Source organism: Poecilia reticulata, chromosome 23, assembly GCF_904066995.2.
Source record: "Poecilia reticulata chromosome 23, P_reticulata-male-v2, whole genome shotgun sequence".
NCBI classification, from domain to species: domain Eukaryota; kingdom Metazoa; phylum Chordata; class Actinopteri; order Cyprinodontiformes; family Poeciliidae; genus Poecilia; species Poecilia reticulata.
This window is the reverse complement of record NC_088852.1, coordinates 19,822,284-19,837,345: the sequence shown is the minus strand read 5'-3', so window position 1 is coordinate 19,837,345 and position 15,062 is coordinate 19,822,284. Positions and strand designations below refer to the sequence as shown.

The 15,062-nt window shown below is 37.5% G+C and overlaps 1 protein-coding gene across 1 annotated transcript in view; it reads right to left on the bottom strand.

The window, feature by feature from the left end:
- Window positions 1–162: 162 nt before the first annotated feature.
- braf (B-Raf proto-oncogene, serine/threonine kinase) overlaps window positions 163–15,062 on the bottom strand; it is a 55,891-nt gene continuing 40,991 nt past the window's right edge. Inside the window, exons 9-19 of the mRNA XM_008401202.3 lie at window positions 13,594–13,633; window positions 12,973–13,109; window positions 12,779–12,896; window positions 12,039–12,123; window positions 9,973–10,149; window positions 9,851–9,897; window positions 9,616–9,734; window positions 9,398–9,529; window positions 7,885–8,019; window positions 7,351–7,504; window positions 163–3,743 (exon numbers count right to left, since the gene is read on the bottom strand). Coding sequence (XP_008399424.1) covers window positions 3,721–3,743; window positions 7,351–7,504; window positions 7,885–8,019; window positions 9,398–9,529; window positions 9,616–9,734; window positions 9,851–9,897; window positions 9,973–10,149; window positions 12,039–12,123; window positions 12,779–12,896; window positions 12,973–13,109; window positions 13,594–13,633 — 1,167 coding nt within the window. The 3' untranslated portion in view covers window positions 163–3,720. The remainder of the gene's footprint in view (window positions 3,744–7,350; window positions 7,505–7,884; window positions 8,020–9,397; window positions 9,530–9,615; window positions 9,735–9,850; window positions 9,898–9,972; window positions 10,150–12,038; window positions 12,124–12,778; window positions 12,897–12,972; window positions 13,110–13,593; window positions 13,634–15,062) is intronic.

The following is a 15,062-nucleotide window of genomic DNA, read 5'->3' as shown; positions in this document are numbered from 1 at the left end:
TAGTGCTGAAAAGAGCATGAAATAGTTTACAGTCTCTAATGAATCTTTGTAGTGTTTGAACTGGACTTTCTGAAATGAGTGACAAAAACATTGTAGCTAAATGCAGTAATAAGATGGAACATGATAGAACTTCATTCAAGACAAAAAAGGACACAAATCAAGTTTTACTTTCATGCACATCTTTAATATATCAGTTTTTCATATTCACAACCAATACATAAAGCCTTCTTCCTATATTTACAGCTTTAAATATTTTTACACTAATATCTCATCAAAATGTCTTAGTTTTGAGCATCAATGAATTTGTTGCATTTAAATTCTCCATGCCTTCTAGCAAACTGACAGTATATATTTTTTTACAACTATTTACATGTGAAAAATATGCTGTAAAGGTCACACTTGAAATTAATTAAAGGTACAAGTTAGGAGGACAGTCGGGAGTTCTTTAAGAAAAAGAACACAAGATATGGAAAAGACCAAACTGAAAGTCATGGGTGGGTCAGAGTAGGTTGTCCAGGTGATAAAACTCAATCTTTGCTAACAGATAACTAATGATGTATCCATTATCCATTAATTAATTTTCTTTCACTTATCTAGTCGGGTCACAAGGGTATCAGCCTAAGTAGGGAGGCCTCAGGTTTCACTTGGGCCATCTCCTCCGGGGGAATCCTAAGGTGTACCCAGACCAGCTGACAAACATAGTCCCTCCAGCGTTTCCTGAGTCTTCCTCTGAGCCTTCTCCCGGTGGAACGTGCCCGGAACACCTCACCAGGGAGGCGTCCTAACTAGTTTTACCTCAGTCATGATCTTCGTAAAGTGTTGGGTCAAACAACACTTTACGAGGTAAAGAGCAAAACACATACACACTTCTGTTTGTGAAGTGTGTAGAAGATGTGATGCATCTTTTTGTTTAGACTGTTCTGATTGGATGTTTGTATCTATCTCGACTAAGCTCAACGTACTTGTTTCAGAGATTAGCTGCTCCATGGTACAGAAAGCTATATTCACTTATTTGACTTCACTTTGACTGCAAAAGAGGGACGGTAATGAAAAGTGATAAAAAAGCAGATGTTTTGAATTCAATTGGTGATTGGTTGTTGCAGTTGCAGTTATTTAAATACCATACCTTCAGTCTTAGAACACTTGAACTTATAGAAAAGCTTGGTCGGAAAAATGAGGCATAAATGCTGACTGAAGTATCTGAGAAGTAACAAAGTCAAACTACACTCAGACAATAACCAGCCAATATGACAGCAGTAACAGTCTCTATACTGTAGGAAGAAATCAATACTTGAATGAGAATCAGTAGCTTGGAGATCTTACAAACTGACACCCTACCCTCTAAATTAAATATGTTCTACTGTAAACCAAGTCTGCCTGTATTTCCTGTAGTAGCAAATGACTATGTGTGACAAAAACTATTATTGAAAATAATCAAATTCTGGCAGCATTCAGTGGAAAGTAATTACTGTTCTGGTTTTGACAAGTAATGCTATTCTGATGTGCATGGATGAACGCAAAGACATTCATCCAATAACAGTTACCTGAAACACCCTGCTTCATATTAGAAAGTAACAATAATTGCTGAAAGTCTTCCCTCTTTTGTCCGTTTTACTTATGATGGTTTAACTCGGCAACACTAACAAATATGTAAACAGTCTAAGGCCCTGCCCAAACTGTCTACAGTTTTGTCTTTCAACAGAACATCATTTGGTCCTGAATGCCACTTTAATCTAATGCCACAGTCACAGTTCTGGAGTCTGCTGGGTAGTTTGCAATGGACGATAGCAGCATTGCGCAGACAATAGCATATAGCATTAATCCTATAGATGTTTTATAGTCCTGTGGTGGCTTAATGGAGTCTATCCCAATTCAGACAGAAAAACTATAAACATTTGCTGAGGGAACGAGAACCAAACCTCAGAGGAAAGTAAAAAAAGAAAAGAAGTGCAAATAACAGGTCAGGGTAAGATGGTTCAAAATCAAGGTTGAAAGCTTTTTGTGCTATATTGGACTTCACTTTTTGAAACACCATTTCTGAGTGTGTACAACTGAATATTCACTGTCCAGCTTCTGTGGATGACTAAATGGCACTTAAATCAAGATTCATCTGCTTTTCCGATTGTAACTCATTCTTCAGGTGAGAGGAAAAAAAAAGGCCAATTGCTTAGTTGCTCTCTACAAAGTGCAAGTACACAGGTCACAATGACTAAAACGAGCATTAAAAGAAAGACTGAACTATTGTGAGCATAAAGCTATCAAAAAAAAAAAGAAGAAAAAAAAGAATCTTATAAATATGTCAAAATCTGCAGGCCTGCCTGTATGGTCGAAGGCAAACAATAAAAACTAAATTTAAGGGACCAATATTAACACCTTAATCATTCAACAAACAATGAAATGAATGATGGAGCATTGTTTAGAGAAAATAAAAAAACTGGTTAGAGATCTGGATTATTATCTAGGCCATCATTCATAAGCAGCAAAAAGCTGCGTCCAAAATTTAAAGAGTGCGCAACTTTTTCGCTCAGTAGAGGAAGGAAGAGATGGTGAAACAATCTGGAAGCCCAAAGAGGCCATCAGTGCTGTACATGGGACTTGCATTCAGAGTGTTCATTCATTCACTCACTACATCAATCCTCCCGCTTTTATTTTGGGATACTATTATTTGGTGTACTGTTAAAACTTAACAAAGCATTTTAATTTTTCTGCATTTTTATTCCCTCTATCAATCTTACAAATCTTCTGATTCAGAGTAAGCAGGAGCCATCTAGAACGAATGAGTGGACAGTTTGAATTTTGAATACAGGGACAGTGTGGAGGAGCTTCTGCAGTTTAGATACTTCAAAGATGTCTCATCCAGAACCGATGAATGGTTCAGTTAGTTGGAGGGCTCCAGACTGCTTTAGGGAAATGTGGCTAGATAATCCCAAAGTTGGATAAAAGGTAGAAGGAAATTTGCCAATATAAAGAACTTTAACCAATAGAATCTGCTGTTAGAAAATCAGATCTGACCAGCAAGTTAACAGAGGATTCGGAAATTCTTTCAAAATAACAAAAACTGTAGATTTGAGTTTCTGTTCCTCATCACTGGCATAGTCCAAACATGAGGGAAAAACTGTTTTTTCTGTTGCAGAATTAAGATCACGAAGAGTCAAAGAAACACAAGACAGCCTGCAGCACAATTGAAAGGAACCTTTCCTCTAAAATGGCTTTTCGGATGGGCGGTGCTCTAAGCAAAAGGTAGCGACAGTATGAAAGGGTGAGAAGTGAAAAACAATGTTTATGTTCAAGAAAAACGCCGGCTTCATTCAGGGGACTAATGACAGACGAGAGGCCTCTTCATCTGGCACGGCTCTGCTGTCCATCAAAAAGCAGTTCAGTTCCAGCTTTGCAGTTCAGAAGCAAAGCTGGAATGAAAATTCCAGCTATGTTCCAAAGATACAAACCGATCTATGGAGTTCACGGCTTTTCATCTAAAACCAATTTTGTCCAAAAATCTTGCATCTTGTTTTTCTTCAAAAACTTTCTTCAATCCCTTATCTGTCCTTCGTTTTTGTTGTGAAAGGACTTTGAGTGACAGGCAGGCCAAGGAAGAAAACTGCACATTCTTCAAGACTGTTTTTTAAAAATTATTATTATTTTCCAGGAATGGATGAATCCATTGCAAGAACACAAGACATTTGAGAGGTGATGAGAGATGGACTATTGTGCTGGCTGTAATTACTTGAATGCAGAAAACTCCCCTAGAAAGACAACAATAGCAATGTTATTACACATGTACTGTTGTGATGTGATGGGTTATACATATAACCCATCACATCCTCTGACGAAGTAAGGCACAAGGTAGGAAATGCATGGAGAACAGACATTAAGTTATTGAAAAATAGAACTAGCTTAATGGTGATTTTTGTACTACAGATAGATGGGAGGTAAAAACCTTTGGTTAATCTAAAAAATGCAATGACTTGAAGGAAGCACATTTAGTGAATAGTCAAGCCCTGGCAGATCTTTGAAGTGTGTTTATTTATTTCATATGGGTGTAGCCGGGGCATATTGTCCCGGAAGTGGGCTGCTGCGCACGCTTCCTCTTGCCCATAGATGGAAGACGCTGCGACAGAGCGCAGCTGGCTTGTTAAGGAGACAGGTAATCGGCGTTTACATTTAAAAGCAGGTAGATTGCTGAAGAGGGCAGATCCCAGGCTGATGACTCTTGCAGAGAGGTATGTTTTTGTGACATTGATCTCGAGGTGGTTTAGAATTATTTCTGATTCCTCAACCTGATTGTTTTAGGCAACGTACTTCTAGAGAGTGACGTACAGAGCGCTGTTGACCAGTTTCACTTTAGAGAAGGTAAAGACAATTTCTCATTATTATCTGGTTGCTTAAGGTGGTTGTCTAACTAGATCTCTTTTGTATGTATGTTGGCCTGCTACTGTTTCAGTTTTTGATTTGCTTCAATTTCAATTTTGTTTAAGTTTAGTTATTTTTTGGATAGTTATTGTTGATTAAAAGTACTTTCTATTTTTTTAAGTTTTGTTTAGGGAAAGGAAGTTTCTATTGTCCAGCCCTCTGGCTTGTTTTTTAAACAGGGGCCTATGCTGTTTTATTAAGATTGAGGAGACCAGTGGAAGGGGCGTTTTTCTTTCCTGTGCTGTATTCATTAGGGATTTTTGTGTGAGTGTGTTTTTGTTGGGGAACACTTGGGTGCATTTAGTTATATTTGTGTTTTCTTTATTATTATTCCTCCCCCAAGCAGTCTAATTTTATTTAATTGGGTTTTAACTAATTTTCAGCTTTAAGGATCCCAGGGCCAGCATAGACTCCCACTTTTAGTGTGGTCACTTTGTATAATAAAATAAATCGTGACTATTCTTACTCATGAAACATTTGTGAATTCAATAAACTGTTTAAAATCTGTCAATTTTTACAAACTTATCTGTGTGATCTGGTAAAAAGAGGATCTAAGGCTCTATACCCATTAAAAAAGCTGTACTGTACCCAAGGTCACATGGGACTTATTGCATAGTACATGGGTATTAGGATAAATGGTGTAGAATAAACAATGTTGTATTGCACCAGCATGCTTTAATATCAATGTCTTTCAGCTTTCTTCAATTTTTAAGGATCAGCAGACAATCTGGGGATGAAGGTGATGAAAAGTGGTCAAATATTTATAAGCTGATAAATATTTTCAACTGTGCATGAATGACTCCATTACAGTCCTTTTTGATAATAAGGCTGCCTTACTGAATTCATTCATGCGTAGCTATAAACAATTTAAGTATTTTCACTGTATTACAATTTTTCTACTTATTTTCCAACTCCAAGCTGCAGAAACTTGAATGCTCAATGGATTGAAGCATATTATTTCATATGTATTTGTGTAGTGAGCAGTGACGTGTGGTGAGGTTCATGGCTGGTGAGGCACTGACATCATAAGACCCCCTGCATGTTATTGTTCACATATGGATATTTCGCGCATGTGGACAACATTGAAGGGCAAAAAGACTATACTTTCACATGCCATCCATAGCCACGCTGCCAAAGTAGAATAATTCCGTTAACTTAATGAAACTTGGAAATATAGATATTATTAATTTAGTGCTATGCTGCACAGTAAAGGGAAAACCCGCTGAAGTACAACTCAAAACCATCTTTTTCTCGCACTCTCTATTGGCCAAGCTACACGTAGACTAGTTGTGTGTAGCTTCACTTATTTACTGCTCGCTGTCTCATACTCTGCAGGCACGGAGTCACAATGTGTGGAATCATGAGCGCCCCGTGCCATGAGGCGAGACAACTGTCTGCCTCTCCTCGAGTCTGTTCTCTGCCGTTTCTGATCTCTCCTCAGCACACGAATCACGTTACCCACAGAGTTGGTGACAACAAACACTGTACATTATATAGATTAGCTTATCTATATAATGTATGGAAAATCACTTTATATATTACAAGATTTTTAACCATTTTATTGGCGACATACAGACAGGAGGAGCATGCTCTCATCAAGTGGCAGCCAGTGCTATTAGCAAGAAGTTGCGCAATCCAAAGCGAGGCTCAGCTTCCTGCTGCCTCACCAGCTTCGCTTCTGAGCATTTGAATGGAAAATTGCAAAAATTTAGCGATTTTGAAGAAGAAAAAAAAATCAAATTGGTAAAGCTAAATAAAAAATAAATACTTCATAGTACAAAACACAGGGGGAAAATAGCAACATAAATGATCTCATCATTATATTATTCTCCCATGCCTCACCTGCCTCCCCTGACCACACATCACTGGTCTTGAAATAATGTTTAAATACAATCTGTGTTAGTTATTTGTTTATTTAAGGATCCCCATTAATCGCCATCATAGTGGATCCTATGCTTCCACTATGGAAGCATAGGATGAGAAGTGAAACTTCTCAACTCTCATAAATAGGTCAAGTTTTTATTCAAGTTCTGCTACTTTCCTTTATATTTGCAAGTTAAGTTAGATCTGTCCTCTAGTGGTTATATTGCCTAGCAACAATGTTAACTTGCCTGCCTTGAAAGCATGAGGGCAATGATGCTTAACAATGGTAGAAATGGAACAACATTCATAAAGGGGATATGAATGAACTTTTAGAGACTGTTGGAGGAGTGCTGTTATCTGAAGGAAGTTTGAACTAATCACCATATAAACCTCATAAAAAATTGTTTTAAAAAGGTCTCTTAGTGAAGATACTGTCTCACCATTCACGAGGTAACAATGTCTATAATATTCAGTTCACATTCTGAGTCGCTAATTGTTATTTAAACAAATTCATGGGGCTAGCTAGTTTTTGCTCAGATACATTTGGGGTTTAAAATGGGGGCTGACAGGGCCAGTACTTCTTTAGAACACTGTTTTCCATTTAGCCTTTTGGCCAATGACAGTGTGAACATATGCTGTCTGAAGACTCTGTCCAACTGGCTGAATATTGCAGTAATATGAAAAATGCTACTTTATAACTATTAGGAGATAAGTCAACAACAAGCCTGCTGGGTATTTTGCCATTTGAAGATGGGTTTGTGTTATTGTTCATATTTAATTCAAATTATAAAGGTGGTGAACATATAGATGCACCTCCAGTGAGATAAAATTAAGTTCTAGAATTTGAATGTGAAGTGAGCAGATAATTTTGCCTTTCGGTTTTTAAAAGGAGAAAATATGTATTCATTATAACATACAAACATCAAAATATTACTTGGACAATTTGAAAATATTTTTTACCACATCATGATTCCCAGGTTTGCTTGAAGTAGTTCAATTGTTAGATTTACAGCACTAACATTTTCAACTTAGTGTCAGTGAGAGTTCTAGTTTAAAGAAAAATGTGTGTGAAGTTACCATAACCTCCAGCTTGAATGGGAGTTTTAGGTGAGGCGCAGGAGTACAGGCTGAAGTCTTCCGTCTGAAAGCCTGCTCGATTTAAGGAAGGTTCAGAGGCGCTGCGGTGGATTTTGGGTAATGAACGAGCCAGCAGTTCAATGGATGCCAAAATCTGAGAGATGGATGGAGGAACAGCTGTCAGAATCACCATCGACTATTCATCATACTTAATATTCAGTCGATCGCATGGCACAACACAGAGACATGCAGGACAAACAAACATACACACACACACGCGCACAGAGAGACACACACCGAAGGGCAATTTAGAGAGAGCAATTAGCCAAATAATCATATTTTTGGACCGTGGGAGGGAGCTGGAGTACCTGGAGAGAACCCACACATGCACAGGGAAAACATGCTACGTAGCTCCAGAATTTCAACCACAAATTTTGTTTCTGCAACAGTGCTACCTACTGTGCAAAATGTAAAACATGAAAAAAATAAAATATTAAAGAACAGATACTAATAATGAATGAACGTAGCACCCACCTGGGGGAAGAGGGGTCGCTCTTCTCTCTTTTTCTTCAAGCAATCTGCCATCAGTCTCTTCATGGCCTTAGGACAGTTGCTGCGGACCTTGCTCAGGTCTGGAGAAAGGTAACCTCGACCCACCATGAAGATAATCTCCAGGAAAGAAAGGTCAGAATAATGTTAAATAAAAAGTAGGGGTGCACTGACTGCAGTGATTCTAATTGATCACCAAATGTTTAAAAAACCTAACTTGCCGATTCCAATTTTAGTCAATACCAAGGATTTTTACTGTTATAGCATTTCTCAATTGCTTGTTAGTGGTACAAACTTGAAACTAAAGTCTCAGATCAGGAAGTCTAATAAATAATTGATGAAGTACTCAATGCTATATATGTGTGTTAAAAAAAAGTAACATCTAGCTGAATTAAGTGCAGCTTGAGTTCAACAGTTTGACAGCTGCAGGGAGGAAACTGTTTCTCAGCCTGCTGGTTGTTGGAGTTAATTGATTTTTGACTCTGTGATCCACCAGGTCTGTTAACCAGTTTCAGGACCCGACCAGAACCCCTCAGTGTAAATTACCTTGAGAAATAATGAAATTTGGTTATATAAAAACAGGCTTTAATGCCAAAAAATGATCAAATGTTACAAGTCATACAAATGGAACAGATACAGTTACATTCACCATCCAGCGCTGGGCCACACTTAGCACACCTTATGGATGAAACCAAGTGAGGCAAAGATTGTAGCGCGAGTTTAGCTTTTTATTCGTCTCTGCAATCTGTACCATCCCTAAAGGTTCGTCTTATCACTTTCAGTCTGTTTTACATATGATTGTCGGCAGTCACACATAAACATGGTTGTGTGTGTGTGACATGGTTATGTAAGCTGCAGTGTGTGCGTGTAAACAGTTAAAAGAGGCTAAAAGAGATAGAGAAAAAGACAGAATCTACAACATGGTCTTGCTCTGAATGCTCCTCAGCCTCCTGCCTGAGGAAAGGGGTTGAAATAAACTGTGTGCAGGATGGGTGGAGTCCTTCATGATGTGGAGCACCCTCCTTCTGCATCATGATGTGTAGAAGACCATGGTGGAGGAAAGGCTGCTCTCCACAGACCTCTGTGCAGCCTTAAGGCTTTGTCTGGGTATGTGCTGTGTCTTATGAAATGGACCACAGAATCCTGAGCAACCAACAATCAAATAATTTTGGCCTGACCAAGACCGAATTTTGGGTCAGGTTACAGATTTAAATTCTAACAAAAAATATGTCTTTTAATGAGTAATTTGACAAAGCATTTGAGGACTACACAATGTGTATTGCTCTATATGTAATTTGCTAAAACAGAGGGACTGTAGGCTTAAAAAGAAGAGCCACCCTGTTCTAAATAAAAATATATTGTGTCAAATATAAGTAATTTGTTAACTACTTGGTATTAGTATCAGCGAGTTCCTAAACTGAAGTACTCTTACTCGGTCAGGAAAAAACTGGTATTGTGACGCTCCTAGATGATGATGCATATTCTCTGGAAGCTTTACCTGGTCTCTGTTGTTAATGTTGGAATAGGGCAGAGCTCCTGACATGAGCTCATAGAGCACAATGCCAAAAGCATACACATCTGACTGGAAGCTGTAGGGATTCTTGTCCTGCAACCTGATCACCTCTGGAGCCTGATGACACCCGCAAACACACACAGCATTTCATTCACTTTATTAGGGACTAGGATTGAATTGAATGATAATTATAAGACACTGACCATCCAAAGTATTGAACCAGACAGTTGCTCAAACTGGTGGGAGCCACTCCAACGAGATTTGACTGTGGCTAGACCAAAGTCACCAATCTTCACAGTCAGATCCTCATGCAGGAAAATATCTTGGAGGACATTTAGGTCAAGGAATCCCTGGTACTACAATGCTTGAAAACTTACATTCTTTGACTGTCTTTCTGTCTGAACACATCCACGTTAAAGCGGATGGAAACAAGGATACTGTTGCTCTTCAGGTCTCTGTGAATAATGGACTTGGCATGTAGGTAACTGAGGGTAGAAAAAAAAGTAATAATACTGCTAAAGAAATGCGACAGTTTTTGTCTATGTTTGGGCGTTACTTACTCCATGCCCTGAGCAGTCTGCCGGGCGATGTCGATCAGCTTGATCATCTCAAATTTAGTTTCAATGATGTGCAGATGGTGGTACAGACTGGAACCTTCACACCACTGGGTCACAATGGCCAGCTGGGGCTTGGTTGTGTAACCCATGAACAGCAGGATATTCACGTGACGAGTTTTTCTGATGGAAACCATACACTGTGGTTAAACTACAAATCATTTGCAGTTGTATACAGAACTAAAGACTAATAAAAATGTTGTTTCTGTTGGTTACAAAGTAATTAGGTAGTTTTTAAAATAATTCTTTACTTCTACTTTCCTCTAGTGACTCTGCCATAAATGACCTCATCATAGCTGAAGCAAGTGACCCTGCTCGGTTTCCTTAGGTAAACTTTTTTTACCCATCTGAGGTAAAAAAAAAGTTTGACCGGAGTGTCTAACAACAAGGATCAAATCTGAATGGATGCAAATGGCTTGAAATCTGTCCGCAGATTAGATTTGACTTTTTTTTGTGATAATATATAGAAAAGTTAAGGCCTAACCATCTGAAAATCATTACCATTACTCTGACACAAAGCCGTCAACCTCCAAGGTTATGTGTGTTGCACCTGTGTGTGTGGGGGGAGGGGGGGGAGGCAAAACACCCTCACTTTTCTTCCAAAACTGTACTTCCAGTATGACCCCTCTATTGATAATGAAGTCATTATATTTGTGCCAATGTAGGGAGACAAATGTGAGCGTATATATCCAAGTGAACCAATAATTCAAATTTCTAATTCAAATTCCCCAAGGGATTAATAAAGTATTTATTTAGTCTTTAAAACATTTGTACTTAAACTTTAGATTTTCTCTTATTTATTGTGCATGCATGATTATTTGTCCTGTTTGTCTCTGTGTTGTCCTGTGATGGACCGGCGACCTGTCCAGCGTTACCCTGTCTCTGACCCGTTAACCGTTGGAGATAGGCACCATGTAAGATAATGGATGGATTTAGCGATTTTATCTAGGGGCATTTTTAAGTTTAACCTTCATCTCATTGAAGCACTTTAAACACTTTCAGTAAGTTACCCATCTTGTATTATTATGCTCAAATAACTTCATGCTTTCTAGAGTATGAGTGGATCATTTACAAGTAAATATTGCCTTACTGGAGAGTAATTTAAAAGCAATGTTCAATTTGATACACTCAAAAATTTTGCGCATTTGTGCTGGTTTACCTGAGAGAAAAAAGTTAGGATTACTAGTGAAAAAGTTAGTCTGTAGCCCTGTTACATATTTAGTACATTTAGTTGTACTACATGCAGTTTTAGAAGAAGTCTCTAAGGTAACAAAATGTAAGAAAAAATGCTAAGGGTTGTGAATACTTTCTGGATGTATTGCTTGTACTACAAGGACTGGATGTCATACAGGCATCCCAGAAACTCAAGTTTTCTTTGTTGACATCTGCTTTTATCAGGTAAAATTAAGTTATTCAAATGTGTTCTTAAATTGGAAAACCTCTTGACATCTCAAGGGCTCTGCTTTTCTAAGAGCAGATCAAGATGACATTATCCAATCTTTAAAAAGCCTGACTTGCCAATTCCAAATTTGGTTGATACTGGTTGTTTATTGACTAAAAAGTCGCAAAAGCTGGCAACAGTGAGCTGACTTTTATCAACTCTTATAAGATGTCACCTGGTGGGTGCGTCTGTTAATCAGCCATCTCTCATGGAGGAGCAAAAAAGGGATTTTCAGACTTTTGTGGAGGTAGATAAGATCTGTGGATAAGATCGACTTCTCGTGTAAGCATCAGCAGATCACATATCATCCAAAATTAAGGAAATCAGGGTGGATTTATCAGTGGATGCCCAAGAACATAGGAAAGTCAGAGTGATTCAGTGGGATTTTCCACATTGAAAACAATGAACAGATTAACTGGTGTGGTTTTACAGAAAATAGTGCAGATCATTTTCTATTTAAAAGTAACTGTTGATTTTTGTTGAATTTGCATCTGAATGCGATGACAGGTGAAGACAACTTGTCACCAAATATTACTCAAATATTTGATTAATGATGAGAAGCAGAAGTCACCTGAGGACGCCCACTTCATTCTTGAAGGCCTGAAGCTGCTGTGGAGTGGGAGCAGTGACATTCAACATTTTCACAGCCACATCACCTGAGAGAAAAGGGAAGAGACATCCATCAGAACTAAAGACACTAGTTGCTGTTTAATAAATCTAAAATACAGGTCAATGCAGTTGGAGCATAATAGGTCAAAGAAATATGAAAAGAATGTAAAAACGTACCGAGGCTTTTTTAAAATTTATATTTCACTAAAAATGTAATCTTGAAAATTATTTATACACTTTATAAATCAATGGAAAAATCCCTTTTCTAATTCCTGATCAGCTTTTTCAATGTTTTCTCTGGTAATTTGTTGATTTATCTTTGGTAATTTGTGCCAAGTCTTTGAGTCTGGAAGGACTCCTTGCCATCACCCTAATCTTTGGCTCCATCCAAAGATTCTCTACAAGATTCATGCTTACACTCTAGCAGAATAAGTAAACAAGATGTTTTGGAATTATTTTCATAAATACAAAGATTAGACAGATGTTCAGAATGTTTCTCCTGCTGGTTGGTGTTTGGTGTTTCTTTGCTACAAAAACTAAGATGTCTATGCTAGAGAAGAGAACAGTTTCATACAGACCATAACCCAACCTTTCTACTTTGGAAGAGCAAAATATTGTCTACTCTGATATTTACTAATGGCTACAAGTTTGTTCTAGCTTGTTACATGAGGTTTAAAAAGCAAACTACAGCCAGAATCTTACCATGCCATTTTCCTTTAAAAACAGTTCCAAAGGATCCAGAGCCTATCCTCTGACCCAGGGTGATCTGACCTTCTGGAATCTCCCAGTCATCACTGGAGTCTCTTCTGCCCAATGTTTTCTGTTCCACAGGATATGGGGTTGACAAACAGCCCATCAGTGTTGCACCCTGTTGTGCAACACTGATGGGCTCTCACCATTTTATTGCGATCTTCAGAAGACGACGAAGACTTGCGTTCCCTTTGTTGGCATGGTGACTTCTGTGGTGCTTTGACATTGGTCAGTGAGCCAGGAAGAGATGCTGGAGGTGTGGCAGACAACCCAGTGGTAGAACCTGGAGGAGAACAAGGAAAATATAAAAAGGATTGGAAAAATGAATCAAATCTTCTGCATTTTGGATGAAGGCCTGGACAGAGCTCTGCGTTCAGAGCTTGAGATTTTCAGTCAGATTTTTAAAATTATGCTTAAAAGCTTTTTCTTAATTCATTGTTATAATCCTTCTATTTGTCGATAACCAAAACCAGTACAGATGTAGAACTTTATTGAATTGAAAGTTTACACAACCAAATAAATAAGTGCTTTAGAATTTATCCAGAAAAATGTATTTACTAGAAGCTAACTGTGCTAAACATTTTCAAAATCAGTAGAAGCACTAAAGAAAAAAATTGATCCACTGCAGTGGTGGGAGCAGAAGTCTCCCACCACTGTAAATATGGATAATAACCAAGTGCACTGAATAAATTAATCACAGCTAATAGTGTGCATGACATGAAGAAATTGCTTCTGATTACACACCCTCACAGATTTGTGATTCTTACCTCCATCTGACCTCTGCAAGCCCTGATCACGAATAAGATCCTGAGAAAAGAAAGAGAACTGTAAAAATGTGAAAAGGAGCAGAATATCTACTACTGACAGGGGACAGAGTGACCGTCAAACAATGGACAATTATCAGAGCACTTTTTTATGTCACAGCCCACTAAGTGTATGCATAACAGGTTTGCTGGGTCAAGAACAAACCAGTTTGCCCACCTAACCAGCCTTCCGTTTGCACAAAAAATTATAGTAAAATTTGATGAAGTATCTTTTAGGGTCACAGGTTTGTTGAGTATAATACAGTAATACAGATGTGAGGATTACATGAAGCACAGAGTGCAAGTGTTGGATGTGTTGAAGACTGAAAACAGAATGTTAATATAAGAGTAATTTATTTGTATCCAGCCAGAAGTGAGTCAGAGGAAACCAATGAAATGACTCCCTGTGAGACATACCATTTCCCTAAGAGCCAATCAGGTAACTTATTAGAGGCCTATAGACTCAAACTACAACATGGATTCCATGTTACGCTTCATCTGTACAAACAGCAAAAAATCAGAATCCAGTCTTTAACCCAAAGTGAAAAATACTTTTACCAAATCTGATTTTATATTACAGAAGCGTTTAAGTGCCAGTGCTTGAAAATAAAGTCGAGAGCGGTATCTTGTTTAAACAAGAACATTTCTAGTTTAACGAGATGTAAAATATATATATATTTATATAATATGCATAATACATATACATAACAGATAACATATATATATTTTGGTTTCTCTAAAACCAAAATATCTTAATATCTTTTAAATAAGAAAGGTGGCAACAGTAAAACTTGGGATTTTTTGATGTTGAGAAGAAGCAGGATGAGGAGAGTCATATCTTTACGACTTTATGCATCTTTAACAAGTTGCAATATTTTAAAGGATCATAGTTTTATCTCATTAAATCAAGAAACTCATTATAATGTAAAACTCATGTTGTTAAAATAAGAAACTTGTTTTCACGAGTTATATGTTGTTATAACAATAACGTTTCTCTTTTTAACAAGATTTTTTTCATTAAAATATGAAAGTTTATCATAACGAGTTTAACATGTTTTGTCTCTTGTAACAGTAAACTTTGTTTTAACATATTTTTTATATCGCTAAAACGTGAGTGTTCTATTGTTACAATAAACTTTGTTTTTGTTAGTTTTGCATCTTGTTGAAACATTAAAGTTTTTCATTATAACACCTTGTTATAATGAAAAACGCTTTTGTTACAATGAGATATTATAATAAAATATACTGCTTCTGATTTTATTTCTAAGCTCTGGCAGTTAAACTCTTCTGTACTTTATGGTAGGGAGTTTTCTGAATTTATTCAAAGTCCTTTGCTGTCCTAAAGAACATGCAATGCTCTAGTCTAAAGGCTTGTTGTTTATGTTTAAATCATGTGTTGCTCAATATTGAAGTACATACTTATTATTGGCAAA